Raw genomic sequence first — 26442 nt, forward strand, 5'->3', positions numbered from 1 at the left:
AACAGCTTTAACTAGAGTGATGTTGTAAACAAAAAAAATATGAAAGCCATTTCACTACAGATTGTTGGGTGAGGAATGCTTGTCTGGTGTCTCAGTTCCTCCGCAGTAAACTGTAAGCATAGCAGCCAGAGCATCGTTTACTTCCACACATCGCTTTGTGCAAAATGAAATCCCATCTGTGAATCACCAGAGAGGCAAAACAAAGAGTACAAAAAAAAAGTCTATTTCAAGGCATTCTGCCTATGTTTGGCCTGAAACAGCATGTGACACTGGAGCCTTCCTTTCTCTTCCTCTTCAGATGAAATAGACCAGATAGTCCTGCGGAGGTCATTCGTTTCCTCTCCCCACTGCTTTTAAGAATGTTTGCAACTGTGAGGAGGTGGGATGTACATATGCGCTGCAGAATTTGCTCAATAATTCATAAAAGGGTGCCCCCTCAGCTATAACGGCTATAAAAGGCTTAATAAAAGACGAGTGGGAAGCTGTTTCCATGTGATTACACAGAGACTGGATAATTAAACCTCCTCTATACCATGAGAAGTAAGGCTTATCTTTTCCTCGTGGCAACAAGCCTCTTAATGCATTATTCAACAAATGGGTGAGCCAGCCAGCTCTGTCTGATGTGTGTGTGTGTGCATTCACAAAATGTTCCAGTGTCCATTCCTGCATTTGTGAATTTAAACGTTGGGTGTATATGGACGTGCATACGTGTCCCCCAGGAGTGATGATTATTCTCCATTACACCGAATGTGCACAGCTGTAATGAGGGAGCCAGTTAAGTGAATCTGTATATACTGTAGGATGGGAACTGGGGAATCTTCCCTATCTGTTTAACAAAGCTGATACAACACATTATGCACTGCTATGCAAACTCTGAGTGAGGAGAGACGAGATACAGCAGCAGCAGTAGAGAGGGGGGAAAGAAATCGTAGATGTACAATATGCCGGTGTTGATGCATGCACAAAAATGGATGGTATTACCAAATATGCCTCCTGTATTAAAGTGCCTGCCTCGCGTATGAAGTGCTGTGACATGTAAATTACCATGCACTGCAAAAATACATCAAATTTTTCTAATGAGCAAGATGGAAAAGATACCAGCATGGTGGGAGGGTTATTTCCTGCTCACCATGTCCCAACTCTGCTGATATGTACTACTAAAACAAGTTAATTTATATTGTAAAGAAGTGAAATAATGTCACCACGCACCAGCAATTGACTCAACAACTGTACGGATGCTTATTTTCTTTCCTAAACAAAGGTTATATACTCGTTAGTGTCGTTACATTGCCGCGGGCGGACCTATACGGACACCTTCCCGCTAACAGGGTTTTTCCAAATAATGAGTTATTGTGTAGTTGGCGCACCTTCTGTGCCATCCTTGAATTGGCTGTTGTCTGGGTGGCCAGATGGGGCGGAGGGAGGGGCTGTTGTGGGTGGCTCATTTTGCCGTCTGACACACAGCTTGTGGGTGAACCTTTAGATGAGACTGGGGAATTGGTGGAATAACAGAGACACAATTTAGGAAGTAGCCACTGCGCCTCCAGTTTTCTAAAGCAGGGCCAGGCCTGTTACAGGAAGTAAAGCTGTTACTCACTAATTTGCGGTGCTGGGTGGGCGAATGAGAGAGAGTCCGGCCTGTGATTATTTTTCCCACCTCATTACGGACCGCAGCGGCTGACCTTCCGAGCTGAACGCCGGCACAAAGGAGTGAACTGTGAGAAAGAAAACACAAATATAGAACAATTTTGACCACCTCTTGCATGGAAATTAATAAGATGTACTCTAGAGTTAAGGTACAGATACACACGCTCTTCATACCAACAGGTGGCAGTAGTGTGTAGTCATCATTCAAAAGGGAAACAGGAAGAACCACAACTAGCTGGAAGCCAAGGACAAACCTTTGTACAGAGCCGGCCTGTCCAGAATCGCACTGATCAGATGCTCTACGGTTTCTCATTCTAGATGATCACGTACTTGTGAAAACACGTGTGTATTTGAAAGTACAGATAACATGAAGGTGAAAAACAATGAGAGCCTACTTTGTGTACCCTCTGACCGTACTCGTTTTGTTTACACTTGTCACTTCAGCTTCCCCTCTTGTGCACTGGTTCCCATAAGCTGATCAGCCAATCAAAGTCATGTCTCTCTCATTGATGCACTCCGCTGCCAGTTCATCGCGCTAAATTGACTGAAGCTGCCTAGCTGTGTGCGGTGGGATGGTTAGGGCCCGGCTCAGTGGTCACAGAGTTACAAAAATAGATTCCTCCACACCCAGTGGCGGTGCAAGTGTCTTTGGGTGTTTCATGAGCTTAATTGCCCTAATCAGCCACTCCTGAAGTGGTGTGGATAATGAGCACGGCTGGAAAGGCCTTGGAGGACACCAGTCTTCAGCTGCCGTAGAAGCTCACCATGTGTCACCTGTCTGCCTTTTTTAAACTAATTTATTGAAATAAACCTATTTTAATGATGCAGACATCTGTCTCCACTTTATGTTGCGGCCGGGTTGTAACGTAAATGGGGGCTAGTCCGAGATATTTTGGGCTTCTGCTGTTCTTTTTTTGGAGGGAATGGGGGCTGTCCAAAACTTAGTTTGCAGTAGGTGGGACTCACTAGGAACACAGATGCTCACAGACCACTGGACACCACTGCTTGGTGTGCCACAGCCTTTACAGTGGCCTTCTTCTGTCGAGCTTCTGTCAAGAAGTAGCGTTTTTTTTAAATTTTTTATTTGCCATTGTTGCGATTTTCTGCCTTCAAATGGAACATGACAGCTTATGCTTATTCCACGGGAAGCTGTGGAAACAAAATGCTTGGCGTTTAAGTGATAACGTCGGCCGTCAGTCGTGAGACAACTGTTGCCGTACAAAAGCCACCAAGGCTAACTGTTAGCAAGCAGACAACCGTGTAACTTAATGTAGGAAATGCAAAGGCTTAACGTCATGTCTGATTTGGTGACGCTCACTGAGCAATGGCTTTTCATTCGTCAAATTGAACATAAGCCTTGTGAGGGTGTCCTGTGTCACTGCAGTGTCTGTAATGATGCTCTGCATACAGCTAATACTGTCATGTCATCAACATGCACTGTGTTGCATGAGGTTATCTTGCAAACTGTGTTGTAGACATTATACACCACACTATGTTGCATACGCCCGTGTTACGGTATCTGCTTTTTGGTCATGCTAGTGCCGTGATTCTAGAGATGCCAGCGTGCCCCCAGGGGATGAGTCCTAATGGAATGCTAAACATTTTACCTGCTTATCATCAGCATGTTAGTAATGGCAATCTGAGCTTCACCTTGGTGGCCAGTGGCTGCACTGTGCAGGAGAGGCTGCCGGTTTGAAAGACACAGAAACATAGAGGGAAAAATAACAGAGACGCTGGGCAGCGAGGCAGCAATGCCTCACTCTGTAGTTTCCTTGTTTTGCCTCTCAGTGACGAGCTGCTCTGTCCAAGACACATGTTTGACGCATGCTAAATAGGGAGCTTTGTGAAAATCCCATCTGGCCCTTTGTCCACCCACTGAGCAACCGTTCATATTTGCATGAATGCAAGGCATTTACACTCTTAGTGTCCTGGGGACAGCCAAAGGCAGAGTCGCACAAAGCTGACAGAGGTTGACGGTTCACACTCTCACACAGTTGCTCGCACAGGAACAGTCAAGTAGACACTAACAAAAGCTTCTGGACCATTTTCCAAATCACAGCGACACCATTTTAACACGCAAATGTATGAGGCAGAGCAGTGCAACTGAACCTGCCAGCGAAATGGGTTAGGTGGGGGGGGGGGGTTTCAGAGGTTTCCTTCCTCTGAGTAGAGAGGAATGAAGGATACAACTCAATGAGAAGTGGGTGAGAGAGGTGTGAAGGAGATATGAGGGATCATTTGTCAGGATCTGTCAAGTTAGGTCAGACAAGTTGAAGATCTTATTCTATAACGACAGCAGAGTCAGAGTTAGAGAGGTACAGTAGAGAAAGAGAGTGCTTCTGTCAGACAGCGGAGCATCCACGGAAGACAGAGGACGCATGTTTAGCATCCTGAGGAGAGATGAAGTGACAGTAAGGAAAGATGCAGTGAACAGAGGGATAAGCAGGTGTGAGATAAAGTACGTGGCATGTATAGCATAAAGCATCTATTTACGCGTACAGATTTTTACTGTTAATTGGCGTAGCATCATTGATCAATCTCAGACAGGCTCTGGACGTGAACAGACACAGGCAGTCATGGGAAGAGCGGCGTTATTGGTCACAAAGAGTGAATTTTAAGGATTCCCCACGCTCCCCTGACTTTGAGCTAATCCCCGATTCAACTTCACAGAGAAGCAGGGCATGCATACACACAGATATCACAAACACACACACACACACACACACACACACACACACACACACACATTGGAAACACAGGCACTTAAACGGACAAAAAGCAGCTCAGTGCACAGCAGTCAAAAAAAAGATCGAAGGGAGGAAACAAGAGAAAGGAAGGAGGGGGAGGGAGGATGCCAGGCAGGGAGAGGATAAAATTTATGAGGAAGCAAGTGGAGGGGGGATGAGAGACATGATAGAACAAAGTTAGCAGGGAAGGACAAATAAGCTGTTCGAGGATACAAACAGAATGATCAGTACAGAAGTGCAGTGAAGGAAGTTGGAGTATAGGATGTGAGGAAGCAAGAAGATAAATAGATGGAGGGAATAATGCAAAGGAAGACAATGTCTATTGAGATACCTAAAGAATTACGTAAATAGGTTCTTTTATGTCAGTCTCCATAAAGATGAGATCATGAAATGTAATCATGAAACAGATTGGGTGAGAGATCTACTGTCATTTGAAAAAAAAAATATATACATCCAGTGAAAATGATTGACTTCTACGCCGTGTTTGAACAAGCAAATATGTGATTCTCAAGTCAACGATGTACTTGGATGGATGAACTTATTTGATTATTATACTCATGACTGTATATGAGAAGATTAATGTCACTCTGTATATGAAACTACAGGATGAAACTACCCACTAGTCCACAACTTGATATACAGAGAATCAAACCACTTGATTATGGCCACAAGGTACAAAATATTCCCAACACTTTTAAAGCTCACTCATTTATTACTGCCTAGCAATTCATATGTAATCAGAACTAGATTAATCCATCCAAAAACCAAAGTGTGAACATGTTATGGGTGGTTATGCACGGCCTTATTTCTTGGATATATGACCCGTGACTTGCTGGAGTCCCCGCTGGTTGTATTTTTGTGTCCGTAACATGTTCTCACGTCATTAGTGAGCTTTAGAGCTGCTGGAAGGGGCATTTTATTACCTCATAGACCCCTTTTGAGTTATTAAACATGATGATGTTTTTCAGTGGGCGGGGCTTAGCTGGAGGCAAAACAAGCCACAAGAATACGTTAGCTAACTACGTTAGCTTGTTTTTGACAATGGTGATAGAAAATGCTTGTTTTTTTTATCTGAATATATATGGTCACTCACTCCCCAGGACCGAGAGTGTTACTTGAAAAAGTTAACATCAGTATATGGGGCCAGATTTGCCGACCCTTACGCAATAACACAATGGCATATAAATCCTTAGATACCTGTAAAAATCTCACTTTATCGCGTTCAACCAGAGGTTTCTATGATCTTTTTGACTGAGAGTGGCAACTGGTATGCGATAAAATTTCAGTTTGGAGTTATTAACCATACTTCTCCGATTCTGGCTCCTCACAACACAGCAAGATGACATTTTGATAACTACTGCTGTGGGTTTTGCCTCCAGCTAACCGCCGTGATGTAGTCATGACGTCTGTACAGGTGGTGGTTTCAGTCTTTTCATCTAACTCTTGGAAATAAGGTTAAAGAATAAATATTTTTCAAACAATTGTAAAAGTAGTTTGTTTCTTTGCAAGATAATTAAGGTAATCAAGGGCCAGCTTGGGAGCCATTCAGTAATTGCTTGATGGTTTAACCTCTGGCGTCAAAGATAGACAACTTTATTGATCCCTTTGGGAGGTTCCCGCAGGGAAATTGACAAATGGCAAATGTTTTAGGGCTTCCGTGTAGTCAGCTAATATCTGTGCCTCTTTTGCTCACACATGGACTATTTGCAAAATCTGCTCAAGTGTGATCGGTCAATTGTATACAAAATACAAAAAGAAAGTTGGACACTTCCTGTACCAAAATCTTGACCCTTGCCTTGAGATAGTACTTGTTCATATGCAGATATCTCCTTATAGAGATAGAGATAAAATAAGGACTGACACATTGATGCTGAATACATCGGTGAATATATTTTTTGTCCTCCCTTCTGTCCTTAATCTCTCATTATTTCACTTTACGTGGCTCCCTTGAGCACCCCCACCCCCTCCTCTTCTCTACGTAACGAATGAGGGAGCTTCTCTAGTCGGACAGATGTAGGTCTCAGGAGGGGAGCGGTAGTAAAAGGGTGAACGGGGACAACAGAGAACTGGCCGGAGGAGATACAGTCTGATGGATGGCCAACAAACAGAGCGGGAAGAGCGAGGGAGGGAGGAAAAAGGGAGAAGGATGGATGATGGGGAGCTATCATTCCATTTCCCCTTCTGTCTGGCTTCTTGACGATGAAGGCCGTTACTCAGGCAGTGTTCCCCTCTCCCCCAGCTCACTGTCTCCTTTGTTCACTCACTCTATCCGTCTGTCATCTTTGCTTGTCTTTATGCCTTTCATCACTTATTCTGTAAATAAATGTGAGCAAATGTAACTCATGAAATATTCAAAAATTAATTAGTACAATTCTAAGAAAGATCTGTATCTGTTTCAGAGATTTGTCTCAGCACTCAGTCATCCCTCAATGGATCTAAAGAGTATTTAATTTCTTTTGCAACGGAGCAGTGCCCCTGTAGCATAGCCATTATTAAAGATAAGTTATCACAGGTTTTGGTGGTCATTTATGGGACCATATGTATTCTGTTTATTGAAATATATTTTTTATTACAAAGCAGTTCCCTTGATTAATATGAATTTCCATGCAGAATTTTTTTACTGCGCTGTCTGGGGCGTAGTGTCGATTTACGCTTTGTGGTTGAAGAGCCAGTAGGGAAATCTTCACAACCTCCACTTGAAGCAAATGCCTTTCCAGTCACATCATTTAAGCCTCCTTTTACCTATCTTTATTTTTTATTGCTACACAATCCTCTTAAATTCTGTGTAAAAAAAAAAACATTCACAGTCCCAGTTTCAAATGTGTGAAATCTTTTGTAACTGAAGTATCTATTTTTCTTGCTAAATTGTACATTCTGTTTAATGAGAAGCAAAAACTAAATTAACCTTATTCTTATCCTCAGCAGCCACAGTGCCATTCCATCTTATTACCTCAAGGCATATCATTATGACCACCTTCCTAATATTGTGTAGGTATCTCTTGTGCCTCCAAAACAGCTCTGACTCATCAGAGAATGGACATGGGCCTTCTGAGGGTGTGCTGTGGTGTCCGGCAACAGAATGTTGTTAGTGGGGGCCTCTGGGTCCTATGGGTTGATCAGGCTTGTTCCAGTGCACCCCACAGATACTTGATCAGTTTGGGATCTAGTAAATTTGGAGGCCAACTCAACACATTGTTCTGTTTTTTGTGTGTGCCTGTGTCAGGCTGCATCCTGCTGAGGATGTCATCAAGGAGTGTCATTGCTATGGGGTGGGGGTGCCTGGTCTGGTCTAGGTGGGTGGTACATGTGTAAGTAACATCCACATGAATGCCAGGTCCAAAAGTTTCCCAGCAGAACACTGTATTGTCAGAAGATGGTCAATGTTATTTACTGCTCCTGGCAGTGGTTTTAATGTTGTGGCTGATTGGTGTATACTCCAAAGCCATATTTTAAAAATGCAATTTCACATTTTGGGAAGCGTTCACATACAGCAGACTGGAAACAGTCAGACTGTCACTCCTGTAGCTGTAATCTCACCAATTACCATGCTACATGTTGTTTGGTGCAAAAACAACAAATCACTGTTTATGTCAGGGATTTGCATCATTTTCAACGGAAGCTGCCTACGTGAAGCCACAAAACCGCACCAGATACTTATCGCTGCCTGTCAGGGGCATGTTTAAAAGCGGCCCGACGAAAGCGTAGCTGCTTTGCAACGTTGTGACTCGCAGTGTACCAGGAAAGTGAATAAGCATACTTTCAGAACGCTAGACTGCTCTTTCTACTTACTTAACTGTTCACCTTTAAGTTTTCGTCCAATAAAAAAAAATCTGATGCCTCCTGTTTTCCATGAAGACCTCCCGGTCACAGGATGGCGACCTTTCCGTTTGGTCCTTAAAGAGCAAACAGCTGGTCCTGTCTTGATTTAGCCAAAAAATCTATTTGCCTTGTTAAATTTACCGTGCATAATGATTGTCCTTGCTCTTGCATGGCCGCCCGCTCACTCCAATATTTACTCAACTATGTCAATGTGAGGACTGTAAAGATGATAAGGATTGAACTGGCAGATTTACAACTTGGATGTGGGCAGATGTTCTAGCCATCCAAAGACGAGGGAACATTTTTACCCTTTCTCTTCTCCATGCTCAATCATCAGCACCAGAGACCGTTTCCACACCTCTCCCGACTCCCATCTCCATTAATGATTGGGGGGTAAGCAGTAAATTTGGGTTATTAAAATGGCCTCAGCGCTCCACTGAGCTGGAGTAGAAGTATGCGTGCAATTAGAAAACAAGCAAACACACTGGAGGAGAGAAATGGAGCCGTTTTCAATTAAGTCCTGCAAAGTAGAAAACACTTAGCTAGCGAACCAGCCAGAACTTGATAGGGCTGATCGGTGCTTAAATTGACAGAAGGAGATCTCATTACAGCAGCTGGCCAAGATTAAAGTAGTTATGAACTTGTGCCTGTCATATATTGAGATGCGAAGGTGTCCCGCGAGCGAGTCTTTGTGCCATTAATGAGAAAGCGGCAGTGAGAACATTGGCTATTAGGCAACAAGAGCCCGTGCAAGTTGCGTTCTTGTGTATGATATTTCAGCATACATAATCCCATTAAATGCAGTCAGTTATGGAGCGCAACATTTGGCGGCAGGCCTGTGTTTTTCTGTTGAATATCAGCCAAAGCCTTTGTTGTCGAGTTGGCTCAGTCAGAGCATGAATGAATGGATTAGATATGAGAAGTAAGTCACACACACAAGAGAGAGGGTGAGAGCGAGACAGCGGCAGACGGGGACGAGGGACACGGTCGTGCTTTCTGCCCGCATGAACTGGTTGTGACTTTATTAACTGCCCCATTAATTCCCCGCCACACGATGCACAAAGAGACGCCCGCTGTCCGGCATCTTTCAGGGATCAGTGGAAGGTGTCTGAGGAAGGGAGAGAGAGAGACTGAGAATGAGGGGAAAAGAGAAAAATGTAACTGAGACAAAAAGATGACAGAATCCCGCTAATGCTGCGCTGACTGACTGCAATAAAGATAATGCTGTCGGGGGAAAATGAGCTTTGAAGAAAAGGCCTTGCTGGTCACAGTACGACACGACATCAGCGTGCACACTGGTGGATACATACCGGTTGCACTAACATCAATATATGTTGTTGACAGATGGGTGGAGTGACACGGTAATTAGAATAATGGACACATTGAGAAGACATGGGGTACAGATAGAAACTGAAAGCTCATTTTGATCAAAGGTGCAGCATCGGTTGTCTTTTTATACTCACGCTTTTAAACTTTGCATTACTTTTGAGTCCTCAAAGCTGCCAAGCTCAAGTCATAACCCTCTCAAATCTGAAATGCTTCAGGGACACATGTCCATTTTTTGGCTTCTATGAGATAAATAACAACACTGCAGGTTACACAATAATTTCCATCTAATAAGCTTCTTCCCGTTACATCATCGTGCTTCATTTGTCTATTTTCTGTTCGCGGTTTACTGGATTACCAGAAGGGATTGTTGTCGCTAACTGTGGCATTAGAATGCATCATCCCAGCTAATTTCACATTAATGAGAAAATCCTGCATATTCGAGTAAGCAATTACGAGCTGTTTATTTGAGGAAAAACATGTTCCAAATGTCGTACCTCGGGGGGAAAAAAAAAACACACTCATACATACACCCGCTCACTGGTTTTGTCTCACTCTGCTACACTGATTGACTCCAAGGTCTCCTCTTCTTGTGTGCTCCAGTTGCATCCAGGTGAAGCCTTCGCCGTGTATCACACCAGTCCTACGCTGTCCAGTCTGTCCAAACCCGTGGTGCTGTGGACTCAGCAGGATGTCTGCAAGTGGCTTAAGAAGCACTGTCCTCACAACTACCTGACCTATGTAGAGGCCTTCTCCCATCATGCCATTACAGGTACAGCACAAAATGCATGAAGGTGCATGCACATCAAGATGTTTTCTAGCCTCACTGACTAATGTCTTAAACATGTAAAATGGACCTAATAAAGGGTGCTGCCTGATGCTGATAGCCTAAGAACTTGTTCATTGACCTCCGCTCCCTTCTATAAGCTCAGACCTGGCAAACCACTGCCATAAAAGGCTTAGCAAGTCTCCTGTAAGTTTTATTTTTAGGTATGTGGTTCCACGGCTTAGCTTTGTCAACTGGAAACAGGTTTTACACCCAAATCTCTGCAAGGGAGATTTAAAAAAAAAAAAGCATTCATGTGAGGTAACTAAAGGAGTGCAGCCTATTTTTGGAGAAGAAAAACAAAGCAGCGAAAGAATAAAAAAAAACTAAAAGGTGGGTTTTCGTGTTTCAAGTTCAAACAACACACTCTCGCACACTTTTACTTGTTAGCAAGCCCGCGTGAACGTGCAAGCGCTCAAATCACACCACCGGCAGACAAATGTGTGCACATAGTGATACACATTTACACACTCGCATCTCCAGCTTTGACAGAGCAGACGGTGGAGCAGTTTATTTTTTAGCGGCTCGCAGAGAACATATTGGCGCTCTGTGCCGTAGGGTCAGCCACCACTCGCTCACATTTGCATGCAAACACACACATGCACTCAGGCTTTAGGGTTAGCGTCGCCGCCACCGTCGTAGCTACATCAGCTCTGATCTGATCATTTTTATGTATGTATTCTCGTGTGGAGAGAATGAGAGGGAGGCTTAGATCCAATTATCCGTCTACAATCACTCGCTGATGTCCAGCTGGATTTCACGTTGCCTCTGTTATTAGCGCATGTGTTTTCTTGTGCAAATGCCGGGTGAATGTGTGTTTTTGTCGTCGGCGCGCGCGGTCGACATCAAAGGGTCACATCAGCAAATGCTCCACATACAAATTCTCCACCGTTTCTGAAGGATCTCGGGTCTCACTAGCCGTCAACAAATGGATTCTGTGTCTGTATCATGTTAGTCCAGTGACCCGAAAGTAAGTGTGTCTCTCTCTCAGTCTCTCAGTAATGGCGCGTCTACAGTGGAACAAGCTGCCCGAGGAGATCTGTGTAGCTCTTGCAGTTCTCTTGTTTTTTTCTTTTAATTTGAACATAAAGATTTGTGCAATCCCTATTATATTACATTTTATCACTACTGCATTTATCATTTTGTTTTCTGAATCTTGAGTAACAGTATTAGACAACATGTAGTTAATTCAGATTGTCAAAAGCAGGACATCAGAGAGGATTATTGCTTTGGCAGTGTAATTATATTCCGCCACATAATGCAACATAATACATTGCTTGCTAAAAAAGTCTTAAGAACCCTTTCATTCTTCACAATTTAAAGATATTTGTACTTGTTTGACTATTAATAAGCGTATACTTTGTGTGCATCTATTCAACAGCTGCAGGTGCTATAGTTTTTTGCAGATGAAGATTTTGCATGCTACGCATACGATTAACATATAAATGTATATGGTTGGTGCAGCAGAATATACCTGTGGTGCCTGTTTAGCATAATGAATGCTACGGAGCATTTTGAATGAATGGACTGCATGTCATATTGTGGTACTGTTACTTTAGCTGCAATTGAAGTAGAAAATAGAGACGGGGTTAGTTGTGCAAGAAAATCGTCGTCGTCGTCGTCGTCGTCGTCTTCCGCTTATCCGGGTCCGGGTCGCGGGGGCAACAGCTTCAGCTTTCTTTGTGCAAGAAAATAATATTTATAAATTACATGAACTACTTTTTATTATATTGCACGGACTGTGTAAAAAGATGGACAGGGCAGTTTTGAAGCTGAGTGTGGTGGCTCCGGCTGTCGCCATCTTGGCCTGGCTCTGCCTCACTGCCAGCTACTTTGACATTGGGCAAAGAGGTGATCTTTAAGTTGAGCAAAGGAGGAAAGGAGACACACAGATAGAAACTCAAAGCAAACATAACTTAATTAGAAATATCCCTTAGCTTTAGAACAAACTTAAAAAATCCCTCTTGTGCAGTACGAAGGAATTAGTTATAGGTAGACACCACTGGTACAAGCCAGTAATTCTGCAGTAAAGTTTTGCATTTTAACACAGAAGCATATGAAGACTGACTCCCAAAGTGAGTCAGCCCTCCACTGGTTGGTCTCTTCCTAAAAGCAGAGGGGAAAAAAGAACGAAGCCAATGCAGGGACGCACGACACGTACGCACATAAAATCTCAAATTGCTAAAAAGTCACATGATGTTGCTTTAGGTCAACGATCTAAATACTTCCTCTATCACCATAGAAGACTCAGATTGCACTCAATACTGGCAGATGTGCTTGTGGTTTAGTGACAGGAGACTTAGTTATTTCTTGCATTGAAAATCTGCTCTGAATCTGGACCAGTTCTTGGAATAATGACTCCTTATCTCATGCCAGGTGTTTTTATTTTGTGCGTTATGTCTTTAGACATCCGTCCCTCACTGTGATAAGAAACTGCTGGCATGCAGTCGGTCGCCAGGTGTGATGCCAATAAACTGACGCCTGCTGTCCGTTTCACTTCCTCGTGACATGACTGCCAGCTTCATGTGCTGCATTTAAAGACGGAGATCTGATCACAAAGGAGGCCGGACCACCTCCAGATGTTGTCTTACAGATTGCGTTGCTTATCCGCTGCAGACGTATATTCACACCTTATGCTGATATGCAATATTTTCTTATCAAGTTAATGTTTCAGAATGTAGGTGACCATTTTCTACCATTTGTGAGTGACAGATACGGTAGATAGGATGGAGGTAGGGAGAGAATATATAGTATATATTTTATACAGTAGAAGTGAAATAAAGCGACGGATGATTAAATAATAAATGTGGCTGTAGGCCTATATGTGTATATACAAGCTTGCGGGAATGTGATACTGTATAGAGGCCTTTGGGGAAACCGTGAACTAAATTGGCTTTACGATCAAGGGTTTAAACTAAAGGTTGTTCTTTTATAAGGAAGTCTTTACCGTCTCCCCTCTTGGATTGCTTTTCAGACTGCTTTAAGAGTCATTATTGTCCTGGCCAAGACAGAACTGTTTCCCATTTGCCCACAGACATTGTTAATAAGCAATTTATTTTGAAGCCAAATTGAGAGAAGCATCTCTATTGAAACAGCTTTTGTTTTTGTGTCTCTTTTCTCCCTTTGACAGCATACTTTCCCTATCCGCAGGCAATTATTAGGCGCTGTATTAAGTCTGTCTGAGGGGAATTGATTTGAGCTCCATTCATCTGCTTTGTCTCATTTGTACACACATGCACACGCGCACATTTGCAGAGCAAGGGCAGTGGGGTATTTTTTATTTATTTTTTTCTAGGACACACTGGTACTGCAGTTGGCAAGCACACACCAGAGGGCTTTAGCGGAGATGGGGTGAAGAGGCTGGCGAGTGTGTACACGCAGGCAAGAAGTGCGCTCGTAAGAAGGGAAAAAAAAAATAATAATATTGAAACTGTGAACAAAATAAATGGAAAATTATCGCTGCTGTATCCCCAAGATAGTTGCGCTCCCGTAAAATGGGTTATTCGACACGATGTGCAGGAAAAATGGAGCACCTGAGAAGAACGCGTGCATACACAAACATGCACCGCATACACACACTAACCATTCAAGGATTATAAAAGCAAGCTGGCCATTTGCTCACAGAAGTGGAGCCATACGTAAAGGAAACTATTGTCTGAGTAGTTCCAGCTCATCTGGTTTTAAACCCACGTCTGGCTGATAGCTCTTTCCTCATTTGGTTTATCTAATTCTAGTGAGATCTATACTCACCATCAGATCCCAGAGAGCTGGGATGTGGGGAGAAAAAAAAGCAATTATTTTATATATTCAAATGTTCATTTGTCTGTCTGCTCTTTGCAAAGTATCAATAACTGAACTTTAACAAAGCAATCTTAACTGAAAAGTTTCCTCCATACGTATCTCTGTAGATAGTGGATGCACAGAGGAGCAGTTCAGTGCTTTACGGAGAGATGGAAATTATTCTGAATGTCAATACTTTCATCAAATGTATTTTTCAATCTGAAATCCTCTTTCAGTTTAGCTCGAGGGGGCGCACGTCCAGACACGTGCACAGCAGAGTAAATTACATTAAGAAATAAAATTAAGATCGGAACAGACAGAGCTGCAGTTAGAATTGAATTGAATTTGGCTTTATAAAATCTCAGATAGTTTTCTTAGCATGAGCATGTGTTATTGTATTGTTATTGCATCATTTTTATGGAACACAAAGATGTTGCTTTATAACTTACATATGTTGCTGTGGTTAGGCTGTTTGTGTACTGCTGTTTTTGAAGCCTTGGGTTTGTCATCTGGCAGTCATCGACTTGTTTTGTGGAAGCCAGAAGGGACCATATTTGGACAAGAGCAAGGAGCTGGGGAGGAGCGGGGGTGGATCTGACTAGGAATCACTCTTATAGACGGATAAGAATAAACAAAGCTGATATTTGGTGCCGGCCCCTAGCGATCAGCTGTGTTCCACTTTGAGGTACTGGCCTCAGTTTTCATACCTGGAGGTTACGTCCATGTTGGCGTGTGCAACAGGCCTCCCTCGGTCTACTGTATCGCACCATAACACACACAAATCTGTTCTCCGCCATTAAACTTGTCTTATAAAATATGACTACAGAGTCTCTATTAAGGGTATTTATATTTCATGGGCTCAAAAAAGGACTAGAGACGGAGGTTCTCATTTTCTCGTGTCTGATCTTGCTCTCTCTCATTGTGTTCTTTCTTCTTCCTCTTCTCTGATTTGCACTCATCCTCCAGACACTGTTGCTCATTTCTGTGGGTAAATAAATGAAAACCGGAGTTTAATATTTGTGTGAGCGAGTGAAAGAGACAACTAAAGTTATCGTGCATGGACACATGCAGTGCCTACATGCGTGCATACATAAAAAACCTGCAGGGCTTCTCCTCTGCAAATCATACATAACGCACAGATACAGGAAAAGAGGCAAAGACAGCGATGCAGAGGATATGCCGATGTTCAAAGCAAGGAAATGGGAATGAATGGAACAGTAAGGAGAGGGAGCTGCATGAGTAATGAGTCTAATTATGGTTTGGGCGTCGTACAGAGCCGCTGCAGGTATGATGGATTCCTCTTCTTAACCCACTGGTGAAGGACATAGCTCTCCTGCCCACAATAACCTCGGCGTGTGTCTGCACCTCCACACATACAAGTTTTTCATATTGTCTGTGTGTGTCTGAGCGGTTGTAAAAGCTGTTTACTGTGGGTAATGATATGTTAAATGTGTATGTCCCCAGGGTTAACTGCCAAGCGCTGTAGTAAAAACTTAACCACAGAAAACTGCCAGCCCGAGTATTCAGCCCGACGCCGGCCTCATTACTGTTACTAACGGGGTGGCTGTAGTGCTAACTAGGAAATAAACGCAATTTATGTAATTTCAGATTGTAAATCTGCAAGCGGAGATATAAATCAAGCCTTGCACCGGGATTGTAAACATCAAAGCGAATACACCTTTCAACTCATGCAATATGTAGGTTCTCTGCACTCGCTGCACTGAGACAAAGACGTATCTTCTTTTAAGCGTGGCACGATCAGTGAAAAGGATGCCATGTACCGCTAAGACTACTGGATGTAACATTTGTTATGCCTCGTCTCTGATGCGTCAGATTTCGTGGAGTTGCAGTTGAGGGTTTTTAGAAGAGGTTCAATAACGTCAGTATTTACTGTGTGGGAGTAAAAATGTCAAATTTTTGGTGCCTGTGATAAGCATAGGGTAACTAAGCTGTTGCCGAAGAACAAGCTGTGTCTTGACAGCCTGGAGACAGCTCGGTGGAGTGTGTACAACCCCTAGAATTATTATTTCAAGTACACCTCTTTCAATTACTTTTAAGAAACACCCGTCCTAATCCTAGCTGGAGCACGCCTCCGTGTCGTACCCGTATTTGTATCTACTGTGTGTTAACAACGGCATCTCGAGATAATTGTTTCCTTTTGAATGCTTTATGAAGCAGTTTTTCGCCTTTTCGTACACTACAGATCACAAGCTCACGCTGTACCATACATGCATAACTTCTTTGTAAATTAACACCCCACTTAAAGTCCCCTAATTTATTCATTTATTTATTTAGAAGCAGTAGAGAAATTATTAATTCTTTGTAACACACTATAAGGTTACAAGGAGATCTGAGGCTGCATTAACAGCTCTAACTCCCGTAAGTGACTTTTATAGAAGAAGTTAACAAATACTGTATATTAACAGACAAATTCCCTAATAGCTTCCCCTAGTTGCACCTTCATAAAAGCGTAAATGATTATAGTACTTGTACATGCCTACGGTATCAGTTATTTAACGGTTTGCTTGAATTAAAATTATTTTACAAAGGCTGTGGCTGTTTTATTCTAAATGAATGGAGAATCTTGACCAGTTCTCACCTCCTGACAGGACGAGCGTTGCTGCGTTTGAACGGGGAGAAGCTCGAGAGGATGGGAATCGTCCAGGAGACGCTGAGGCAGGAGGTCCTCCAACAAGTCCTCCAGCTGCAGGTCAGAGAGGAGGTCCGCAACCTGCAGCTCCTTAGTCGAAGTAAGTAGCTCAATGTTGTGTGTGAGCGGCGACGTCATTGCGTGTTACCATGAGCAATTCTGTGTGTATTCTCCGGTCGATGCAGACTCTGCTGTCAGACAGTAGGAGGGCGACTGTGTTTGACTAAATTGGAAGGAGGCTGTCTGAGGCCATGCATGCCTGCTGCGACATACGTGGGGTTTGACTTTCAAGTGCAATTGTTTTCAGCTGTGGGGTTTTATTGATGGGAGCTCTTGATTTGCTGTACGGCCTCTGAATGATGACTTGGGTAAACACTTTTATTATCCAGCCATCAATAAACTGACTCAGTCAGTCACTGCTGACCTGAATCCAGCAGTTGATGTGGCTGTGGCTTGCTTCTGGCAAGAATGTTTTTTTTTTTTTCTTCTGTTGTAGTGGTTGTTGGGTGTTATTTTCCTTGTGCGCCGATGGCTACAAGTCGTCATAGTGAAATGTTGGCACAATTTCTTTTCTCTGAACTGGATTCTGCTTCTGGAAGATTATTGAAGACAAGCAGCTTTTCCAGCAAGTTATTCATTTTAAGTACCTGGATTCATATGTTAGGTGCATATTAATAAGAAAGAAAAAACTGTTTTATGTCCTTCTTTTTCAACTCTTTGACGGGATTACGTTCTCACAAAAGTCTTATTTAATGATGAGAGGTGATATAGTTTTTTTTTTTCTTTCCCATTCAGGGCAAAATTCATGAATACCTTACACCTATTTCACTCAGGCTTTCCTCTGGGCACTATAATCTGCAAGATCATGACCTATATTCAGCAGCAGCAGCAGTAGCAGCATCCTGGCTGAGCACATGCCTTGAATGAGAGGGACTCTGAGGCATAGAAACTTTAGTTGCTCCTGTGCTCCCTTGTAATTTAAAACTCAAGTGAGGAGCCAAAAAAAAGTATAGCTTTTTTTGGAGATTGCACCATTTGCTCTAAATGTCTCCCTTGACACAAGTGTTTTGAAGTGAAAAAAAAGAAAAGAATATTTTGTTAAATCAGGCCGAGCAATGAAGTTGTTTTTGCCATCAATTGATCATTATGAAGGGCTCTTCTAATCACCAGTTACATTCAAACAAGTAAATGAAATGGTTTTTAAAGCTATTATCAAGCCCTCACTTTCAGATGCGTTTGGTTTTTCCGCACATTCATACTCACTGCAGACTGCTTTGAGGTAAGTGCTTGACAAATACATTTTATGCTGATTTTAATCTTTCCATGGTCCATCCTTTCAGACTTGGAAGTGCTTTTCTAGAGACTACAGGAACTGTGTGTGTGGGGCCAGCGATTGAAGGCTTCACAGCAATGTGAAAGAGAGAGAGAGGGAGGTAGAACAACAATGGTACTGGAACCACTGATCATCAAAAATCATTGACTATCACAGTAAGAAAAGAGTTTAAACAAAGCTTTTTTCAACAAACTATTTAATTTTGAATTGTAATCTGCCTCATAAGTGATTTAAAACATAAAAAGCAAAGAAAAAAATGGAAATGCGCCACACAAGAAGAACCAGACAATGTATTTAGGACTGAAGTGTTCTCACTTTAACGCTAGATACATGAACATGGAAACACGCTAAAGTTAAAGGCACTACAAACCGAACATGTGAGGTGCTGATGGTGCATATTAGTCTAAGACCGGCACTCCTATGTAAGTAATTGACTTATATAAACTGACTAGTTGAATCCGTCGGTAAATCAAAATACCCCACTTTGTTTGTTAATTTTTTTTTAGCTTACTCCATGCGGGGTCCATTGTGGGCAAAGTGCTTTTGATGACATTCATGCAAATCAGGCATGTTGAACTGAATTAAACAGAATTAAATTAAGAGCTGGAATGCCACTGACTGGTGAGGAAAGAGAAATTTAATTGCTGTTGGACACTTCTATTAACTGAGCAATGCAAATGTAATTTCCCAGTTCAGCAGGCTCTGACTCTGAGCTATAAGGGTAAGCTAATTTGGTGGCCTCACGCAACACCTGAGCTTCACGGGGTTGGAGGGTATTCAAGGTGATACAGCCAGGACGAGGTGGGAACCGTTGGACGGAGTGATAATGAGGCCATTTCACTGTTTTAAATGAAATGAGAAGTGGGGGGAAAGGTGAAGGTCTGGACATTGCTATCGGGTTCAGGAAACCTCCAAGCCTAGGTAACAAGGGATGTCAGTCAGTGATTCGGTCACATCTTGAGTCCATAGATGTACGGCTCCATGACTATAAATCCTCATGTTTTTGCTGATCCCATGACTTTTCCTCTAGCACCACCATGAGGTTGGCATTTCTGAAAGAAACATCTGTGTGCTGCTAACATGGCTGCAGACGTTTGCACCGTGTGGGACTGGGCTGGTGAAAACGCTGATGTGAGTAGGTGGAAAGACATGATGATGATGATGCTCTGAATCGGCTGTGAAATGTGTGGCGAGGCTTGATGATGGTGAAATGGAAAGGTGAGGGCGGGGGTGGGGGGATGAGCCGCACGGTGGCTGGTGTGCATTAAGCATTCGCGCTCATGTCTTGCTCACGGTACTACACACGCTCCTCTCCCCGAACAATCCTCCCGATACACTTGCAGTTCTGGCGTGATCTAGAGGAGCTGTCACGCCACCTGTCAGGTCCGATTCATCTTCAGTGGATTTGCCAAGAATTAAATATTGATCTTACAATACATTTTGAAAAAGTGGATGAAAAAACAAATAAGCAGAACCTCGTGTTACAAGGCTCGCACATTATTCACGTCAGGGCGGCAAAATGCTCTGTTTAGTGATTTTTAAACTTTTACAGACAGCCTCTCTCTCTTTGAAAAGAAATAACCTAAAATTCAGAGTTGTTGCACAGAATTAAAAGGACAAATGATAGAGCATTTGAATGTGGAGAGGGGGGAGCAGAAGGACTACTGTGCATTAAAGATGAGGACACCGAGCTGCCACTGCAGGTGAGATGTTGAACAGATAGCAAAAATATGCCGGGGATGAAACTGGCAGATCGCAGAGATTAAGAAATGAGACGGGCAAAGAGGTTAATGAAGGGACATGGATGTAGTGAAGGAACGCTTGGTCTGATGGCAATTTTATTCCCTTGCTACGGGGCCCTACTTTGCGCTTCATGTTAATCTGTCTGGAGCAGGCTCACTTGCTCAAAGCGCTGTAATAGCATTTCACACTCAACATAGAATCACATTACTCCTGTTGTTGAAAATGTTGTTGGCCACACAATAACAAATGGAGGGGAAGAAAAAGAAGAAGAAGAAGAAGTGTGAATTCCAAATAGCATGTGTCTGTGACTGAAAGAGATTGGTATCTTTTGTTTCTTGGAGTCCATAAAAAATGTGGAAAAATTCACATTTGAGGATGATTTCCATGCTTTACTGCCAAATCCTGGCGCTGAAATCCCTCCATTTGCTAGTCAAAATGCCAGTCATAGAGTTTCTTTGAAGTGGGGTTGCGTGAGGCTCTTCTCCATAGTCAGTCAGTGGTTCACCTCGATGGTGGTCGGCACTACTCCCCCGGTTTGGAGAGGCAGGAGAGTAGCAGCACAAAAACCGAGATAAGAACTGCTGTGTATAATAGAGCAGCTGTATAACTTTGCTGTATGCATATTAATTAAGTGGAGAGCTAATATCACACCATAACACAAATAAATGAACAGATCGAGGCAGTGATAGATCAGTGACTCCTGGGATAATTGACGTAAAATGACTGATTTTGTCAACTGAGTTTGGTGGGTTTAAAGACTGATATAATAGTTCCAGTTCCCTGCTGGAAAATGCTGTCTGGCAGCAAAGTAAAGAACAGATAATATTCTAAATATAGGGTTGAATTAAAATGTTTTTTAGATATGTTTTAGATCTGTCTTGCTCCTGACCCCATCTACTGCAGTTCATTGCTTTGCTTCTCTTCTGGTTCTCCTCTCTACATCTTTCAAACTGGGGGCATCCCATCTATCATCCACTGTGACTAATACACTGACTATGGAGAAGTACCTCACACAACCCTGCTAACCGTTTAAATATTTATTAAAGGGACACTCCACCAACTGTGCTCATAGAGGTCAGCTTGCTCATCACACCAGGACTACTCAGCCTGTCAGAGCTAGTCTCTTAGATGACTGAGGAGGGAGCTTTCTTGACTCTGTCAGAATAACTCTGATGACGTCCCCAGGGTTGAGCTTGGGTTTTTGAAAACCTGCATTGCAAAAGAGGAGATGTGGTGTGTGTGAGGACACACTGGCCGCCACTCCATCAGCCGTGAATGCTCTTTTTTAGTCCGTCCGCCGCAATTCCCTCAACTTCATGGAAGTGCACAACTCAAGTGGCGTTAAAGGTTAGGTATGGTGACTTCTGTGGTTTGGGTTTTTATTTTGTGCGTTACAGTCGTTTGTTCTTGGGCTCTGAAGGACGCATTGACACTTTCCTTCGTACATTTCTGTCTCCTGTTCGATAGATTTTTCTCTCTGGCTTCTTTTACATGTTCATGAATGGAAGCATAATTATGAATGTGATGGCGTACACCACATACAGCTCATCTCCACTCATCCCTTGATCCATTTGGCATCTGATTCTTTTTGCTGAATCACAGGTTACTTGTTTTTCAGATACTTCAGGGGACATTAGGTACTTTCACCGAAAAAAAAAAGAGCCAGTTTTATGCCAAAAAGTGACTTAAGAGTTGCATTTATGCAAATGAGTGATAATTGTAATGGAAAATCTTTTAAATATACAACACCCTTTTACTTTTTCACCCATCACCATGGTGACCGTGTCCAGGTTGAATTTTTTTAATAGTGGGTTGCAGTCTTATACTGGCAAACTTTTTGAATCCACCTTAAAGCAAACCACAAACTTTTTACAGCAGCTTTTCACCTCCAGAGTGTGAATGTTGTGAACGTTTGAAACGCAAAACACAGCATTTGAAAGTGTGTGGAGACAAATCAAAGCATCAAAGTTGAATGCTAATGTGTACTGTACATATGCTCATCCAAGGCAGCGGCAGTCTGCTGTTGATGTTCCTCCTCGTACACAACCCTGGCAGGGTTAGGGAAGCTACTGACTCTTATTTTTTTGCTGCGTGCGCTTTGTATTTGTTTGCAGTCCTTCATGTGTTTACCGCAGGCTACGCTGTTTTATTTCAGTCAGTCAGTGAAAGGTAAGGTTGATGTCTGCAATAGCCCAGAGCCACAGCTCTCTCAGGGTAGTGTGAATCATTCAGGGGTTGTAACATCTGGAAAGCTTTGGGAGAGAGGATTGAGATCAGAGCCCAGCGTGTTATCGGCCCTCCTCCTCTTTCTTCCTCTTAGCCACTGGTTGTTGATATATCTTTATAATAAGCTGTCAGTACCTCCTTCCTCCTCAACATATCAAATTTTCATCAAAACCGGTCCATGCCCTTGTGTGCAGCCATCTGCTGTGCTTCAGAGTCTTAGCAAATAACCTAAAAAAAACACCTGTCCACTCGCAGCACATGCAAATATATTGTCTGCAACACTTTGTTTGTCATTGGAGACTGTCTTTCAAAATGTTTAACTCTGAATTGCTTCTGTGGTCGCGCAGAGCTTCACCCAGAGCTTCGTGTGGCGCCTGCCAGCTGAACTGTAGCTCTGAATTAGAATATGAATGAAACTCCGAGCGTGACAGACAGAGAAGAAGGAGGAACGTGTCATTTCTTCTCGGCACAAATTTCGCCCCGTTGCTGTTCAACCCCCTCCCTTCCCGCCTGCCTCTCCTCCTCCTCTGCTGCACCTAGTTCTCCGACGGCTCCATAGGGATCTCATTTAAATGAATTTCTATCAGAGAAGCGCTTCTCTCTTTGCCTGCGCAAGTCTCAAGTCATGTCACTGCCTCTCCATCCCGCCCCTCCGTCGTTTCTCGTGGAGGTTCACTCCGGTGCCACGTTACATCTGTCTGTGTCTAGAGACAGGTGGCGCGTCTTCGTTGGCTATCCAGAGAGGAGGGCTTAGAGCTGAAATGCCAACAGTCTGGGAGAGGAAAGTCTGCCTTCCCACTGACACTTGAGTCATTTCAGGATGAGGCAAACTGGCTAGTTGTCAGGGAAACCACCTGGCCGCATCTGTTGTTTCGAAAGAGAGTGAGAGAAAAAAAAGAGAGAATGACTTATAAGCTTATTATTGATGGGGATATATAACCTTTTTCACTTTTTGTAAATGAAACCCCTGGTTTCATTATTAAACAACTTTAGTTTAGAGATGTTTATGCTTATGTAGTCCACAAGTGTTTCATTTAAAATCATTGGCTGTAGTCGTGGCTGTTGCTCTGTGGCTGTTTTATGAATAGAGGTCACGCCAGTTACTTGATAATACAGTGGAGTCTGTGGGAGTAAGGTGTCAAATACAGATTCAGGAGGGTTACTCTGGCTTTGGAGAGCAGCCGAGGCCTGGAGCACAGGACAAACAACTTCACGGTACATTAACGGAGACATAGAGAAAACTATTTTTTTCCCCCTAACATTCACCGAGGTTACAGAGGGTCATGCTGTGAGAACAAACAATTTCTGCAACTTAACCTTTGCTCTTTCTGTCCATGGGAATCCTAATTTTATATCCCCCTCCTCTCTTGTCTCCCCTCTCTGCAGCCTCTTTTGGAAACTTCTCTTAGCTCATCCCTGGATCCATTTGGCAGCCCTCTCCCTCCTCACCCCCCCGCCCCTCATTCCCTGTCACAATGCGTCTCTAGGAGCCATGGATGAGCTGCTGTCTTCAGATATGTGAGCGGAGAATCAACCAGTGAAAGGAGAGAGGAGAAGCGCCTATAGACGACATGCCAGCTCGTCTGGAGGATTCTCATTCAACACGGCCAATCTGGTTTATGGACACCGAGGCAGAGACAAAGGCCCCCGCTCAAGGCGAGGGTGCCCACTGTAACATAATGATAAGATGAGAGATTCTCAATCCTCGTGATGATGTAGGCCCGACACTCGTGTGTCATCGATCACAGCTCATCGCGGCAAATCCTTTTTATTTCATCTCATTTAAAGTGGGCTGACTGGGCAGTTTCAATCGAAGCTTTGGGTTTTGCCTAACAGGATTCAAATTATAATCCTAATTATGGCGTAAACACACATTTACAGGCAGCACTACAAATTTAACAATGGACCAAAAGTGAAAAAAAAATCTTCTAGTCAGTCTTTATCACCTTTGGAAGCAACAACCCTTTTCCTATTTACACTGAACTGGAGCTGGTCTTAAATGCACTTGACTAGTGCCAATGTAATTGAATCCTCACCCACTCTGCATTCTCCTGTCAGGAGGATCAACAACAAGTTGAATGTCATTCCCACAATAAATCTTTTTTTTTGTATTTGTGACTTATCTGCAGTATGTCATGGAGAAATTAGAATATATATATACAGTATGAGCGTTGTAGAGTAACATACACATTCATCTGTGAATACTGTAACAGTACTTTAGTCTTTTATTAATGGAATGGGTCCAGAGGGCTCACAGAGTCAACGTGATAATCACTGACTGTTCATGCTTCATAAAGCAATAATTTAAATGGTAATAGGTGAAGAGGATAGAGCAATGCCTGGGATTAGTATTAACACATCTTTTCTGCAGGAATTAGATGCACAGTGTGAGCGTCTGCTGAGGGAAACATACTGTACATCCTGCTGCCTGTACATCTTGCCTACGGTGGCAGTCGGCCAACCTCGTATAGCCTCAGTAGTTGGCGTGCGCTGCTGTATACTGTACGTCACCTCGCGCACACACATACGAAAAGAAAGGACAAGACTCTGCTCTGTTCTGCTTTATTTCTCTCCCTCTTGTGGTATTTTCAAATGAAACGGCGTCAGCTACCCGAGATTTCAACTGTGACTGAAGCCAGCACCTTTGATGTCACTCCAGGCAGAAGCAGCAGCAGCAGCAGACAGCTCTGTAAGAGGAGGAGGACGATGCGGATGCTCTCAACATTAATAAATACATTTCATGAATAAATAAACTTTAAACAAACAAGACCTCCCCGTCCAACCCCCCCTTCCATCTGTGCTTTGACAAAGAGTCTTTGGCTAATGTGAGTTATTGACTGTTAAAAAAGGGGAGAAAACACTCTGTATTATTTTTAGATTACCAGACGTACTGTAAATATCGACACTTTGGTTTACCGTGACTGATGATTGATGAACTGTTGCAAAAAAAAAAAAGAAAAAAAGGAGAATATTTATGGGCACATGGTATGGAACATGGTGAACGCTGTCTTTTTTTGAATAAACTGATTTAGATGAAGAGTTGGTCCTGTTTTCACGTTGTGTGGTGATGTAAGGCTGTTATGGGTTTTAGTGTCAGCAGACGTTGGAACACACATTTGGCACAAAATAACCAGAAATAAACATAAAAAAAAAACAAAAGGAGATGAGAATGAAAAGCCAAAAGTCAACCCTCTTTTATCTTAGCTCCCAAGATTTTCTTCTATATGGGCACATAGTTCAAGTTTTTCAACTGTTTATCAAAAAACTGGCTTTCTATGTTTTTTGGCCAGTGTTCCCATCATCAGTTCAGATTATGTACCAGAGGCAAGCGATAAGAGTGCTCTCTGACTTTCTAAAAATAGCCATGTCTCTGTTGAGAAGGATGTGTGTAGTCGCAGCCTGCTGTGGGCCACAGCTACAGTGTAGAGCAGCCATCAGAGTCACAAAAACTAAAAGTTTATTTCAGTAAATTACATAAAAGGGGGTTGGGTTGGGGGGGTGGGGTAGGCAGACTAAGAATGCACCGAGGGTGGCGCCATTTGCAGGCCTCTGCGCCTCTTATCCATGTCTTGTTAATGCAATCAGGCCCATGCACCACTCAAAGACACGTGCACTGCAACTGTAAAGCCAGTGGGGTGTAACAGCTGATTTATGTACATCTGAAATGGGAAATCAGTACACCAGAACAAATCACAGCATCATCCCAAAATACACTTACACAGTCATCACATGATTATCCAAGGGATAAAAGATAATTGAATAAATAAGTAAATAAATTGTGTGTCTTTACAAAAGGGATTCACCTCACTAATCCCAAAGATAGAACCCAGACATTATATTCTGGACATAAACAAATGTTGCACAGCTTGCGTAAATACTTTAATACTTTATTTCTTCTTCTCCCTCTTCTTTTCTTCTCTTTATATGTAAGCTTCTAGTTTATATGTGTTTTTTTTTTTTCTCAAGGGGAATACCCCAACCTAATACAAAGCTAAATATAAAAATCTTAATTGTAGGTTCTGAATATTATTATTATTATTATTATTATTGTTACAGAGTATGTGTCAAAATTGCATTTACTCCCCAAACTGTCATTCAAGGTCCATGAGTCACGACTCTTAACTCTGTGAATGCAAAACAGTGCTGCATGCCTAAATAGACATACACGCTTGCTTGTCTCATGCTCCCACATAAACTGGGATCCAATTACTGGGAGACATGAAGCATCTCACCTGTTAATAACAGGGCACATGTATGATAAACAGATTCAGTGAACAGTGGCTTCTCAACCTTGACAAAGAATAAATCTGCGCAGCAGATGGTTGGATGGTGCAGTTAATTGGGT

General features: G+C 42.8%; 1 protein-coding gene across 3 annotated transcripts in view; it reads left to right on the forward strand.

Annotated features, from left to right (window-relative positions):
- LOC311494138 (sterile alpha motif domain-containing protein 10-like) overlaps positions 1–24969 on the forward strand; it is a 45263-nt gene extending 20294 nt beyond the window's left edge. Inside the window, exons 3-6 of one of the 3 annotated variants that reach the window (XR_014699267.1) lie at positions 10143–10311; positions 16755–16895; positions 18136–18242; positions 23484–23514. Coding sequence is in view for 2 of the 3 variants with exons in the window: in XM_084553037.1 (XP_084409163.1) it covers positions 10143–10311; positions 16755–16895; positions 23484–23506 (333 nt within the window). In the remaining variant the exon portion in view is untranslated. Of the gene's footprint in view, positions 1–10142; positions 10312–16754; positions 16896–18135; positions 18419–23483 lie in introns of those variants that run through there. The other 2 variants (XM_084553037.1, XM_084553038.1) reach the window with 2 other exon arrangements.
- The last annotated feature ends 1473 nt before the right edge of the window (positions 24970–26442 follow it).

This window comes from Chelon labrosus, assembly GCF_963514085.1.
Source record: "Chelon labrosus genome assembly, chromosome: 10".
NCBI lineage: Eukaryota > Metazoa > Chordata > Actinopteri > Mugiliformes > Mugilidae > Chelon > Chelon labrosus.